A 13,421-nucleotide genomic window follows, 5' to 3' on the forward strand; every position below is an offset into this window, starting at 1 on the left:
TAAAGTTCGGCGATTCCAAGCATAAGCAAATACTTGGATACTGCAGCAACTGACCCTAAAAGTAGTGCAAGCTCTGATCACTATTCTTGATATTTACCCATAATGTGAACCTAGCTCCTAGGAGCTGTATTTCTGTTCTACATTATGAGAGAAGGTCACTACCCAGACCGGTTTCAACCTTTATTGAGGTCTCATCAGTGAGTAGGTAGACCTAGTTAATATCAAGTTTGTAGCGAACAGAACTTACAACCCTTCTATGAGTATTGCCGAGAGGTGTCCTAATAAATTATTAGATATATGAAGAGCCAAAGGCTTCAATTCGGCGACATATGACTTGTTTAAGTTAAGGGATATTACATCCCATATCGTTTCTTAGCCAAATAAGAAACTCAAAGAGTTTGTATAGTTTGTAAAGAACTTTATATAGTTTCTACTATATTCGGCATGAAACTCTTTGAGTTTCTTTTTCGGCTAAGAAATGATATGGGATGTAATATCCCTTAACTTAAACAAGTCATATGTCGCCGAATTGAAGCCTTTGGCTCTTCATATATCTAATAATAACCATACCCAGTTACTATTATTAATGGTAACCTTTCTTTTACAATATACAGATTCAAAAGCTTCTCCACTTCCTTCAGTATGTTATCAAGTATCTTTGATACTATGTGTCTTTCTTTTAAGGTTATCATATCAAGAGAGGTTTAAGATCCCTTCCTGCAAATTTAATTGACAAAATACGCATGGAAACTACTTGTTTACTAAATTCAAACAGCAAATTAAGCAGCAACCTAAACAAAGCGGAAAAACTGGCCTCAAATCCCTAAAAATAACCAGGACATTATCACAAAAGCAGATAAAGGGAATGACATTATTGTTTTAGATCAGACAACTTACATAGAAAAAATTAACCATTTGGTATCGGACCACAATACCTACCAAATGGTAAATTATAACCCCATGCAACGCAACAAAAAGAAAACAATTGAATTAATTAAATCCGTTAACACTTGCGCAGAAAAAACAATTAAAAAACTAATACCTCAGTATGCCTGTGCACCCAGAATTCATGGCCTGCCAAAAGTACACAAAACAGACACACCACTACGTCCGATTGTGGAAGGAATCGACAGCTCAAATCACCACTTAGCCAAAAAACTAGCGGCTACACTCAAGGAATTGGTAGGTCATTCCCCTTCCTACATAAAAAATACACAACATTTCATAAACAAAATTAAAAACATTACACTCAACGACCAAGATCTATTAGTCAGCTTTGACATAACTTCCCTTTTCACCAATGTCCCAATCAAAAATACTATCTTGCTCTTACAGAACATATTTCCACATGACATCACGGCCTTCTTTGCCCACGTATTCCACTCCAGGTATTTCGTGTGGCAAAACAATTTTTACCTTCAAAAAGAGGGTACAGCCACGGGCTCACTGCCCCCCCCCCCCCCATAGCTAACTTTCATATGGAAGACTTTAAGCAACGAGCTCTAGAGTCGGCGTGCCTAAAGCCCAAAATTTGGCTCAGATACGTCAACGATATTTTCACCATTTGGCCCCATGGCCGCGAAGCACTAAATACATTCCTTAGCCACCTGAACAAACAACACAAACGCACCCAATTGAAATAGACAAAAACAACTCTTCTGTGCCTAGACACACGCATCACGTCTTCCCTCATGCTGTCTCTCCTTCTCAGTCTATCGCAAACCCACATACACACAGGCCAGTACATACACAAAACTTCTTATCACCACCCAACACAAGAACTAGGGATCATAACCCTCTTAACCAGGAATATGAGATCATCAACCATACTTTTATAAAAAATGGATACAGGAAAACTCACTAACATATGCTATTGCCATACCATATATTAGAGGAATTTCAGAAAAAATAGACAGAACACTACACAAATACAACATTAAAACCACCTTTAAACCTCCGACAAAATTAAGACACCTACTCAGTTCTTCCAAGGATCCTCTGCCAGACCTAGCCCACCCAGGGGTTTACAAAATATGATGCACATGTAACATATCATACATAGGGGAAACAGGGCGAACCATCCCAATTAGGAAGGATGAACACAAACGACATATTAAATACCTCAATTTTGGAAAAACCGGCCTTTCTGACCACGCACTCCAAACATACCACAGAATTGATTGGAAAGGTACCAAGTCCCTACACCACACCAAAACCTGGTTCGAGAGGAAATTCAAAGAGGCATGTGAAATGCTCAAACACAATCCAAATCTGAATAAAAATGATGGTCTAACCATTCCAAGAATGTGGAGGACCTATCTGCAACCTTCATAGCAACCACAAAGAAAAATCTCAATACAAGAATACTTAGTGAAGTGTTTTTTTTTCTTGTTTACTTGGTGACCAATCACATGCCATTGATGACAGGGATCGACGTAGACTGTCTAAGCTTGTACAGACCAACTGCAAGGCAGTGGGCACAAATCACATCCAGTTTCAATGTCAGGGGACCAAGCAGCATTAGCGACGAACAGTGTGGCATACCCTACATACCATGGGTATGGGAACCAATGCCTTAACTGTGCACCTGTTGACAGCTTGTCATTGGGCACAGTGCCCAATGATTTGTGTCCACTGCATTGCAGTTGGTCTGTACAAGCCTAGACAGTCTACGTCGATCCCTGTCATCAATGGCATGTGGTTGGTCACCAAGTAAACAAGAAAAAAAACACTTCACTAAGTATTCTTGTATTGAGATTTTTCTTTGTGGTTGCTATGAAGGTTGCAGATAGGTCCTCCACATTCTTGGAATGTTTAGACCATCATTTTTATTCAGATTTGGTGTCGGGACCATCAAATTGGACCTCTGTAGAGTAGATCAGAGTCATGTGGTCTGATGAATCCCATTATCAGTTGTACGAAGCTAATGGGAGGGGTGCTGGTGTGGCAATGAGAGCATGCTCCCCCCCCTCCATCATGAAAGGTTGGCTCTGTTCAAGGTGGTAGCAGCTCTGTGATGGTTTGGGGAGCCTTCTCATGTGACACATTAGGTCCTTTAGTGTGTCTGGAGAGGTCTTTAAATGGTGCGAGCTACCAGAATGTAGGCTTGCACTTACACACTCTTCATGATTTTTGTGCATCCTGCAGCTGGTCTGTTTCAGCAGGACAATGCGGCATCCCACCGGGTCACAACCACCAAGACATGGCTCAAGGAACACTCATCTGAGTATGGGACCATTCAGTAGCCCGAAGTAGACAGATTTAAATCTGATTGAATCTCTCTCTCTAGGATGCTGTAGAGTGAGACATCAGATCCATGTATCTGGGACCAACGTCTAAGGTGTAGTTGTGGAAAATGTTGCAACAGGCATGGCTGGAATTATCTCTGGCATCTGATGGAGTCAATGCCTTGGAGAGTACAGGCTGTTATTCATGTTAGGAGAGCACTGACATGCTATTAGGTAGGTATCTCTAATGTTTTATCCATTGAGTGTGCAACTGAACTCCATCATATACACCACACATTCCCATCTAATGACTACCATTCTTACAGAATCAAAAAAATACTTAATCCTTCCCCCAATCCTTGACCTACTCTTATAATTACAGTAATGCTATCAAACCACTGTATGTCTGGGGCTATGTCTAAAATTATCTCAAAAAACAATTCATGTGCTGTCTTCACGCCTCACTTGCAACTAGCTGCCTTTATCTTTCTCTTAAAAACCAACTTCTTCCTCTCAGTTCCTTGTTCCTGCAAGCTAGCCTACTATGGACAGAGTGCAAGATCAGCCACCATCTGCATGGTGGCTGATCTTGCAGAACATAAATATACCTGTAATCATGACTACAGCGAGTCAGATCTAGCAGACTATGCTTTAGATACTATACACAAAATCAAAAAAAGAACTATGCCCCATTGCATGAAAGACTGAGTCTGTGGCTGCACTCAAAAACTAATATAATTTAAATAAATAAAGATGTTATTTATTTAAATTATTGATCCACATTTTAATGAGGTTCACTTTCTCAGAACTTTGGCCAATTTGCCTTATATAAAGTTTACCACAAGAACAGCAGAATTTTATGCAAGGCCATGAAATGTTTGAAATAGGAACAGGGCTTTCTCCAATGTAATGGTTTATGCACTGCATCTCTATAATAATGTTCTTTGCACCCGTTTAATAATCCCCCCCCCCACCCCCGTTTATCTGTTAATGTTATTACTATGAAGAAACTATCAAACTTCTTAGGTAGTCTTCAAGGACTAATTATTAACAAGTAACTGATTAACATGTTATTCGCTTTTTGAATGTACCAAAACAAATCCCAGTTAATTATTCTGAGTATAAGGCATTTGCTGTGAAATCAAATCATTATAATCAAATGAAATATTTTAAAAACACCAAACCCAAGAGTCGGTCAGAGAATTGATTACTATAATTTTATAAATTTCAGTATTTTTATTCGATTCTTTCCTAGAAAATAGAGCATATGTTCTATTTCTCCATTCACTAATTTTTATCTGTTTAAAGACAATATCACACACACACATAGGTATATTTATTGCCTAGCATGATAAATATACCTAATATGAAACAATTCTGCACACGTTCTGAGGACTACGTTTTACATACTGTGTGAAGTTGTTTAGTTTCTCTTTGCATATGGACATATCTGTTTTGTCCACAATGTTGCTAACTGTATAGTTAGAAAAAAAAAAAAAGTGCATTATTTAGTGAATAACAACATAACTTCTCATCAACAACCTGGAAAGAAAGCCAATTTTTTAAAACTATGATATATATAACTATATGGAATATTTAGGGATGTATGTCAGCTACTGCTTTCCAATAACTGAGAAATTAATAAAACCATGACATGCATGTGTCAGGAGAGTGGCACCATTGGAAGTTGTGTTCAGTCATGTGATAATTCAGTATGAAGAATACATGATGCACATGGAACAATATCAAGCTTCAAAATCACCAATACAAAATACATTACAAAATGTAAAACAATAATAATAATATAATAAAAAAAAATCGCACATGCAGGAACAGTTACACAACTTACAAAAATGAAAAAACAACAACTAACAAAGAACTTCAAAGTTTTGTGCAGAGACAGGTAAAATGTCAAAAGAATCTAGAGCATAAACTTACACAAACAACAGAACCAGAAGGTATACCTTCAGGTGAAGAAATACCAATACCAACATCAAAAGGAATGCAAACACAAACATTAACAGAGAGAAGAAAGAAAAAATAAACACTGACAAAGAAAGAAATATCACCAATGTCATCAACATCAAAAATAGCAGCAATGCTAACAAATGCAAGAAAAACAAAAGAATTTATAGAATGCTACAACAGTCTTGAGTTATACATGTATCAAAAACAATAAGTATAAGATTTTCAAACTCTTATTTGCACAATTTATTACAGAAAGTTACAATTGAAAAAATAAAATTAAGATATAAAATAATAAACATATCAAAATAACACAAAAACATACACAATAAAAAATGATCACAAACACTGTTAACTAAGAACTCCAACAGACTATCAAATACATCTGACCTGCATCCCATGAAAACTAAATTTCATCAATTTCCAGATATGTACCCTGTGTTGGACAGGTGTTGGAGCAACTATGACAGCACTACATGATCAAGTTTACATTATTAATAATCTCATATCAACAATTTTGATGCAAATTAGTTTATTATTTGAAAGTTCTCCAATATCATCATAACTAACATTTCATTCTTCTAAGGCACTTCCGATTGAATCGATCCAACTAACTTTTGTCTTCTTCTAAGACTTTTTCCTGCCATTTTGGCATCAAACACCTGTTTTGCTAATCCTTCCTCATCCATTCTACTTAAGTGACCTTAGATTATTTTTGTTCACACACTGTTGCATGTTAACAATGTCAAGTTCCTTTCCAGTATCTTCATTTTTATGGGGAAAAAAAAAAAGAATCTTAATTTTTAATATGATTCTGTTACTGATGCCATCTGTTTCTGTTCAAGCTCCTAATTTTTCTAAGAACTCTCATATCTGTGTTTTGAACACAGATTTGTATACTGCTAGTTTAGGCTAATTTCTCTTTTATTCCACATAAATTTATAGACTACCAACCATACTAGCTTTGCTTATTCTGTTGTCTATTTCCAGATTTAACTTGCCATTTCACTAAAAACTGTCTAAATAACTCAAATATTTTATTTGTTCTACAGGATCTCCATTCAGAATGCAGTTCATGGGTGCAACATTTCTGCTCCTTTTCATAGTTTTTGATCTTTTTATTGCTGATTTTCATTCCAAATTTGTAACAACTGTTATTCAATTTAGTTTGAGAATTCTAGAGATTTGCATTGGATGTCTTTAGGAGTAAAACATCTGTTTCATCTGAATGAACCTGAATCATTTGCATATAACAAAGAGATAAGTATGAGATATCTCTAATTCTAATATCAGGTTCAATCCTGCTGTCTTTCATAATGTGATTCATATAGTTGAATAAGTGGTGATAAAATGCATCCTTGTCTTATATCTGATTTTGCATGAAACCATCTTCCTGTATTCCCTTTAATTCTAACTTACAACTTAAATATAGACTATGTATTGCTTTGTATAATGTTCCATTTACCCCATATATCTGTACTGTTTTGAAAAGCTTTTTCCTGGGCACCTTGTACTTCTTCCAGATCTACAAAACTTAAGCATAGATCCTTGTTATATTCCCATTATTTATCAACTATTTTTTGTAATGTGAAAATTGGATTCTGACCCCTATTTGGCCTGAATCCAACTTGTTCTTCTCTCAGTTTTTCTTCCACAATTTTTCTCAGTGTCTCTTCAATTACGCTTGTATAAATCTTATCTGGAACACTAAGTGGAGAAATTCCTCTGTAATTCTCACATTCGCATTTATTTCCTTCCTTTCTTATAAATGGGAACTATGAGAGCTCTACTCCAATCACCTGGAATTTGACACCTTCTGACTAGGCACTCAGAATTATGCAGTGTAGTGACTGTAAAACTTCCATATTTGAGCATTTGTTTGAATATCATCCACTCCAGCTGCTTTTTCACATTTCAAGTTTCAGAAAGCGTTTTCTACCATAGTTCTATCAATACTTGTTTCATTTAACAGTATTTCAAAGTAATTACTCCAGACATCTAGAATCTCCTTATTTTCAGTTTTCATATAACCTTTATCATCTTTGATTCCTTTTTACAGTACTCTTTTTTCCATTTCTAAGCTTTCTCAACAGCCTCCAGAACATTTTGCCACATTCCTGATATTTATCTTCTATATTCTTACCAAAGTTTTACCATGATTTTTGTTTAGCTACTTCTGCACATAGCTTAGCTCTCTTATATTTCTCTGTGTTCTTTTAATGCATCTGCTAACTTATTTGCTAGGAATTTTTGGTAGGCTTTTTCTTTTCGAAGACTGCTTCTTTAACCTCTTTTGTCCACCATGGTATTCTTATTTTTCGTTCTGCAGACATCTTCACCACAAGCTAGCCGAATGAATGTTTTTCTCAGAGATCATTATTGCCTGAATATAACATGCTACACTTATTATTTAGTAAGATCTCACCTGTTTTTGTCCTCTTTGTTTTAGTGATGCCAATTACGTCCATGTGGTACTTTTTTTGTTCTTCTACAAGCTTGATTTTGTTTTCATTAATATTCCTTATGTTGATGGTTGCTATCTTCAGTTCCGACATTGTTGTTGTTCTTCATCTAGGTTTCAGCTCGAGTCTGTTCCAGTAGCTGCTTTTATGACAAAAACAGTGGGGGGGGGGGAGGGGTTGTTTGACTTATTTGACTCCAGCTGGCATGAAATCTCATCGTGTTGTGCCATCACATTATTTGTGGCTTAAGTCAGTAGATTACAATTTGGTTGGCTAAGTCGCAAATTGCTAGCCCATCCTTGTCCATTCAGTATCCAGTGGACACCTACTAATAGGGTGCACCACATGAAGTTGGGAAATGGACATTAAGTCAGAAGCCCCAGTCAGTTATCTGGAATTTTTGAAGATGTTTTTTTTTTTGAGGTCTCCTCCAAGTTATTTGGATTTGACTCTTAAGTAACTCCTGGAAAGCTAAAATTACCTTTTAAATTCAGTGAAACCAACATATCAATCCTTGGGAAACAAAAACAGCAGATTAATATGAAAAAGTCAATACTAGCAATGCGATAAAAAGAATTACCAACACACTATCAAACCCTAGAAGTAGAAAAAGCCATCAAAGGCTTGAAATGTGGAAAGGCAGCAGGAGTAGATGATATTAGACCAGAAATGCTGAAGTATGGTGGTATAAAAGTCTTACAGTGGCTGCACTGCATAGTTCAGAAAGCCTGGACAGAGGAACAAATTCCCGATGATTGGAGTAGAGCTCTCATAGTACCCATATATAAAAAAGGTAAATAAAACTGAATGTGAGAATTACAAAGGTATTTCCCTACTGAGTGTTCCTGGCAAGATCTATGCAGTATACTTGAGAAATGGTTGAGAAGAATTGTGGAAGAAAAGCTTGGTGAAGAACAAGCTGGATTCAGGCCAAACAGAGGCTGTCAGGATCAGATCTTCACTTTACAACAAATAGTCAAGAAAGCATGGGAATATAACAAAGATCTGTATTTAGGTTTTGTCGATTTGGAAAAGGCATATGACAAGGTGCCAAGAGAGAAGCTATTCAATATGCTGCAGTTATATAGTGTCAATGGGGCATTATATCAAGCAATACTTAGTCTTTATTTGAGTTGTAAGTCAGCAGTTAAAAGTGAAGGAAGTACAGGACGATGGTTTAATGTTAAATCTGGTGTGAGACAAGGATGTACATTATCCCCTCTGTTATTCATTATCTATATGGATCACATTACGAAGGAAAGTGGTATTAAACCTGATATAAAAATTGGAGGTGTTAATCTCAGCTCTTTGCTTTATGCGGATGATGTTATACTTCTAAATAAATCCGCTACAAGTCTGCAAGATTCTCTGACTAAATTCAATTGCTGTTGTAATAGATATGGTATGAAGGTCAGCAATAAAAAGACAAAGACAATGAAAATAGGCAGAATCATTGAAAATGTCAACTGTGTTGTGAATGGAAAACCTGTGGAACAAGTAAAACATTTCATCTACTTAGGCACGATTTTTACTGAAGATGGTAAATTAAATATAGAAATAGACAACAGAATCAGCAAAGCTGGTATGGTGGGAAGTCAATTGAATAAATTCATATGGAATAAGAAAGAAATTAGTTGGAACAATAAATTAGCTGTATACAAGACAGTGTTTAAACCAGTTTTAACTTATGGATCTGAGAGCTGGGTCAGAAGTAAAACACTTGACCAAAGACTAGAGACCGCAGATATGAGAGTCCTGAGAAAGATTAGAGGCGTGAACAGATGGCATCAATGGCAATATCATATTAAAAATGAGGATATTAGGAAAGAACTTGACATTGTCAGCATCCAAGAATACATTAGCAGAGCTAATCTCAGGTGGTATGGTCACTTAAACAGAATGAGCAAGGAAAGATTAGCAAAACAAGTGTTCTCTGCCAGGTTGGCAGGAAAATGACCCAGAGGAAGACCAAGATATAGGCGGATTGATACGGTACAAAGTGCCTTAGATGATAGAAATATAACATCTGATAATGTTGGAGTCTTGACAAGTAACAGACTGATTTGGAGGAAAATTGTAGATAGGAAGTTAGTAATGATGTAATTTTTTCATGTAGTACTGTCATATCCTGTACACCCCTTGAGGGTACATGGCAGGAATTTGATGATGATGCTATCAAACCCTCTTGCCTGTAGCTCTTCAATGCTGACCTGATGTTTTGAAGTTCTCATATTAAGAAATCAACATAAAATTTAAAAACAAAATCACCCACTCCAAACTGATTAAAATAAACAGACCCCCCCCCTCCAAAACACTACTATAACAAAAACTAAAAAAATAACCTTCATGCAAAGAAAATTATCATTTCAAATATCAAAAAGAAACTTCTGTAAACATTATGTAAACCAACATGACATAACTTCCAGTGAAATCATTCACATGACTTGTAGATCACATGGATTTCTAGCTTGTCGGAGAGCAGCAGCCGACATAAACCAAATGGTATTAGTATGGTAGTATACAACTGCTAACATTATAAAGATAATAAAATGAACTGGAAAGAGTGCTAACTTACGTATAATTCAATAAAGAGCTGTCATAAGAAGAGGTAACACCATATTTCTCTTCATTTGTCCGGAACATTTCAGTTGCATCCCACCCATTCTGCGAAAAAAAGTGCATAAACAATAAGTGCATGCAGGCACGCACGAGCACATACACACACTGCTTGGAAAGAAGTCAACAGACCATAGTAAGGGGAACAACCAACCATGGCACCTACCTTATTAAGATGTAAGCTCTCCTTTTGTTGCAATGACTGCAGCAGTCCTACAGGGGGATAATTTCCACAAGTGTACAATAGAAATCAATGGAAATTCTGGACTATTATTATAGGTATGTAATGAGATCCTGGACTATTGTGGCATGGATGTCCTTTGACCTTACCCAATGCTCCAGTTCATCTCACAGATGTTTACGTCCACAAACCACACAGTCACAGCAGCAACCTTATGACATAGTGCATTGTCTTGCTGAAAGAGAAACGGCCAGTTCTGCAGAAACAGTACAAACAAGGAACCACTGCAGTGCCAGAATGTACAGATGCCTCTCAGAGTTCAGTGTTCATGGCACTGCAAACAGAGGTCCGAAATCAAACCAGGAAAAACAGAACCATACCATCACACCACCACCTCTGAATTTCATAGTTGGTGTTACACTCTGGTAAAAGACATTCACTGGACATCCACAACACCTACACCAGTCCATCTGCTCGGTAGAGGGTGTAGCGCGATTCATCATGCCATAATACAGCTTTCCAAGCTTCCACTGTACACATTCCTTGCACCACTTAAGACGACACTGCATGTTGGTTTGAGATAATGTGGGGTATTGTAGTCCTACTTCATGTTCCAGTTGATGCTCAAAATTCCATATTCAATGTGCTGGCTGATGAATGGCAGTTTTTACATATTATCATTCACAACACTCTATGGTCATGTTCAGCAAGTGTGGTGGGCTGTCTGTTGCAGGTAGCACTCATGGTTGACTCCTTGCACTTTCATCTCATTATGGTATCACTGATTGTTGATGTGGAACGGCCCAATTTGTCAACAATGTGCCAAACAGACAATTGTGACATTGTGATAAGCCTGCAACAAGGCAGGCTTATCACAATGCCTCTTTTAAACTCCATCAGTTCCTTTCTCACAGTCATTTCAAATGGACACAGTTGCACTGACTTGGGAGCATCATATTATTATTATTATTTGACACCTCCAGGGAGTCCAAGGACTCATCGAGGGAGGGCACCTGCTCTACAACTCCATCTCTGCCATTCAATCACCAACTGACCACAACTACACCAATGCTATCTACCACCAACCACCACTGGTATTTCCACAGACAATCACAAACATCCATGCCCATGGCAGGATTCGAACCCGCAGCCTTTTGGCTGGTTGAAGAGTGGATACGCTATCCACTCGGCCAACCAGGCTGGCCAATTATACTGGCTACAATCACATGACTCATTACAAAGTATGCTGCACCATGCCCATGGGGGGGGGGGGGGATCCACTGACTTCTTTCCAAGTAGTGTATGTATGTGTGTGTGTATTTTTAAAGTGGGAATTTCATTCTCAACAGCTTGTAAACCTATATATTTCATCAGTACTGCAGATAGACTACAGGTGTACATGCAAATGAATTTAAAATCTTACCATTTTCTATAACTGTTCAGTAATGTTTAATTTCATTATCAGATGCTAGCTATCAGAACATGTTATAAACACTAATAAATTACATGAAACCAATCTAATTCTACTGGATGTACCATGTGCGTGTAGTAATCAGACCAATTTTGTGAATACTAAATACTAGAGTTCCATTTTATTTCTCACTAAATATTTGACTGCAAGAATGTTGCATAGTATCATTTTGACTTCAATGGAAATTCATCAAGTGTAAATCCTTTTGATGTCAAAGCCTGATGGGTCAAGAACAACAACAACGATTACAAACTCCTTTAAAGTAAGATACAACATATACATCATGCTGAAATAAGTATCCTCTCTTCATTTCAGAATGAAACAGTTACATACACTTCATCAGAAGTGGCCTATTCAGGAGTTATGGCAAAAAGGATAAGAGGCCAGTGATTATATCTGTAAATTATGTATTATTCACTGGTTTGCTGTTTTGTGGGATGAAAACCCTGTGTTTCCAGTAGGGAAAAACTTGTCACTTCCATATGAGATCAGCTAACTTATCTCCATATAAAAAACCCTCAAAGATTCCTAACGACCTAGATGAGATTTGAACCCAACTAAAGGGCATCATCAATACTAACAGATATCACTGTGTTGAAGATAGCAGGGTGAAGAACTGCAAATTCTTGGTTTCTGCAGTATGGCACATGCTATACATAAAACAAATATCAACCTTCCTAATATGTCTGTCTGTGAAGACAAAGTCAGAGTGTGTTCTTCAATTAGCATAAAGTTTTTACTTTTGTGCATTTCAGTTTGGTTGCTAGTTGAAACTCATGTTCAGGTTTAATAGAATGGAAACATTACAGTGAAAGAATATATAAACAGTATGCAGCAATGAGCTTTCCCTAGCCAATTTTACTGATATTACCATTCTCTTGAAAGAGAATGGTAATATCAGTAATCTTTTCCTAATTAAAATTCTTTTTTTTTTTTCCTTATCTTCTCTTTGGCTACATAGCTCAGAGAGAGATTACTCTTTCCTCCATCTTAAAAGTCAGCACAGTGTCTTTTTTTTAAACTTATCTCTTCCAAATGGTACTCTTTCTTTTTTAGTTTACTGAAACCTATTAACACAGATCAGTGGCACATCCAGAGGGGAACCAAGGGGCCCTGGCACCTCCCCAAGAAAAAGCAAAAAACACTAGAAAATTTTCCAAAAATCTTTTCCTAATTAAAATTCTTTTTTTTTTTCCTTATGTTGTGTCATGTCTTCTATTTCTATACTACTTATGAATTAATGGTCACATAAAGTGAGAATACCCTATAGCTCTCGGGAATCACAGGCACTGTGAACACAAGATGAACAAAGTAGTGCTCGGGCAGACTGGGTGCTACTTCGTTTGCCCAAGCCAGGCCAGAGGCCAGAGGAGATCACTGGTATCATGTATTGGTGATCATTGCAGATGCTCAGTCATAGGTCATATGCGATGTGTAGTGTGTATTCTCAAATCGCCTACTCAACTAACCCCCCCCCCCCCCAATATTAAATCCTGATA

At 37.1% G+C, this 13,421-nt stretch overlaps 1 protein-coding gene across 6 annotated transcripts in view; it reads right to left on the reverse strand.

The window, feature by feature from the left end:
- The window catches only part of LOC150095691 (uncharacterized), a 369,335-nt gene that overhangs the window by 189,157 nt on the left and 166,757 nt on the right, over positions 1-13,421 (reverse strand). For all 6 annotated transcript variants that reach the window (XM_090409912.1, XM_090409913.1, XM_090409909.1 and 3 more), the window contains exon 8: positions 10,230-10,318. In XM_090409912.1, coding sequence (XP_090266038.1) covers positions 10,230-10,318 — 89 coding nt within the window. The remainder of the gene's footprint in view (positions 1-10,229; positions 10,319-13,421) is intronic.

The sequence above is a fragment of the Typopeltis vanoorti genome, chromosome 20, assembly GCF_054136105.1.
Source record: "Typopeltis vanoorti isolate ZY-2024b chromosome 20, IOZ_Tvanoo_1.0, whole genome shotgun sequence".
NCBI classification, from domain to species: domain Eukaryota; kingdom Metazoa; phylum Arthropoda; class Arachnida; order Uropygi; family Thelyphonidae; genus Typopeltis; species Typopeltis vanoorti.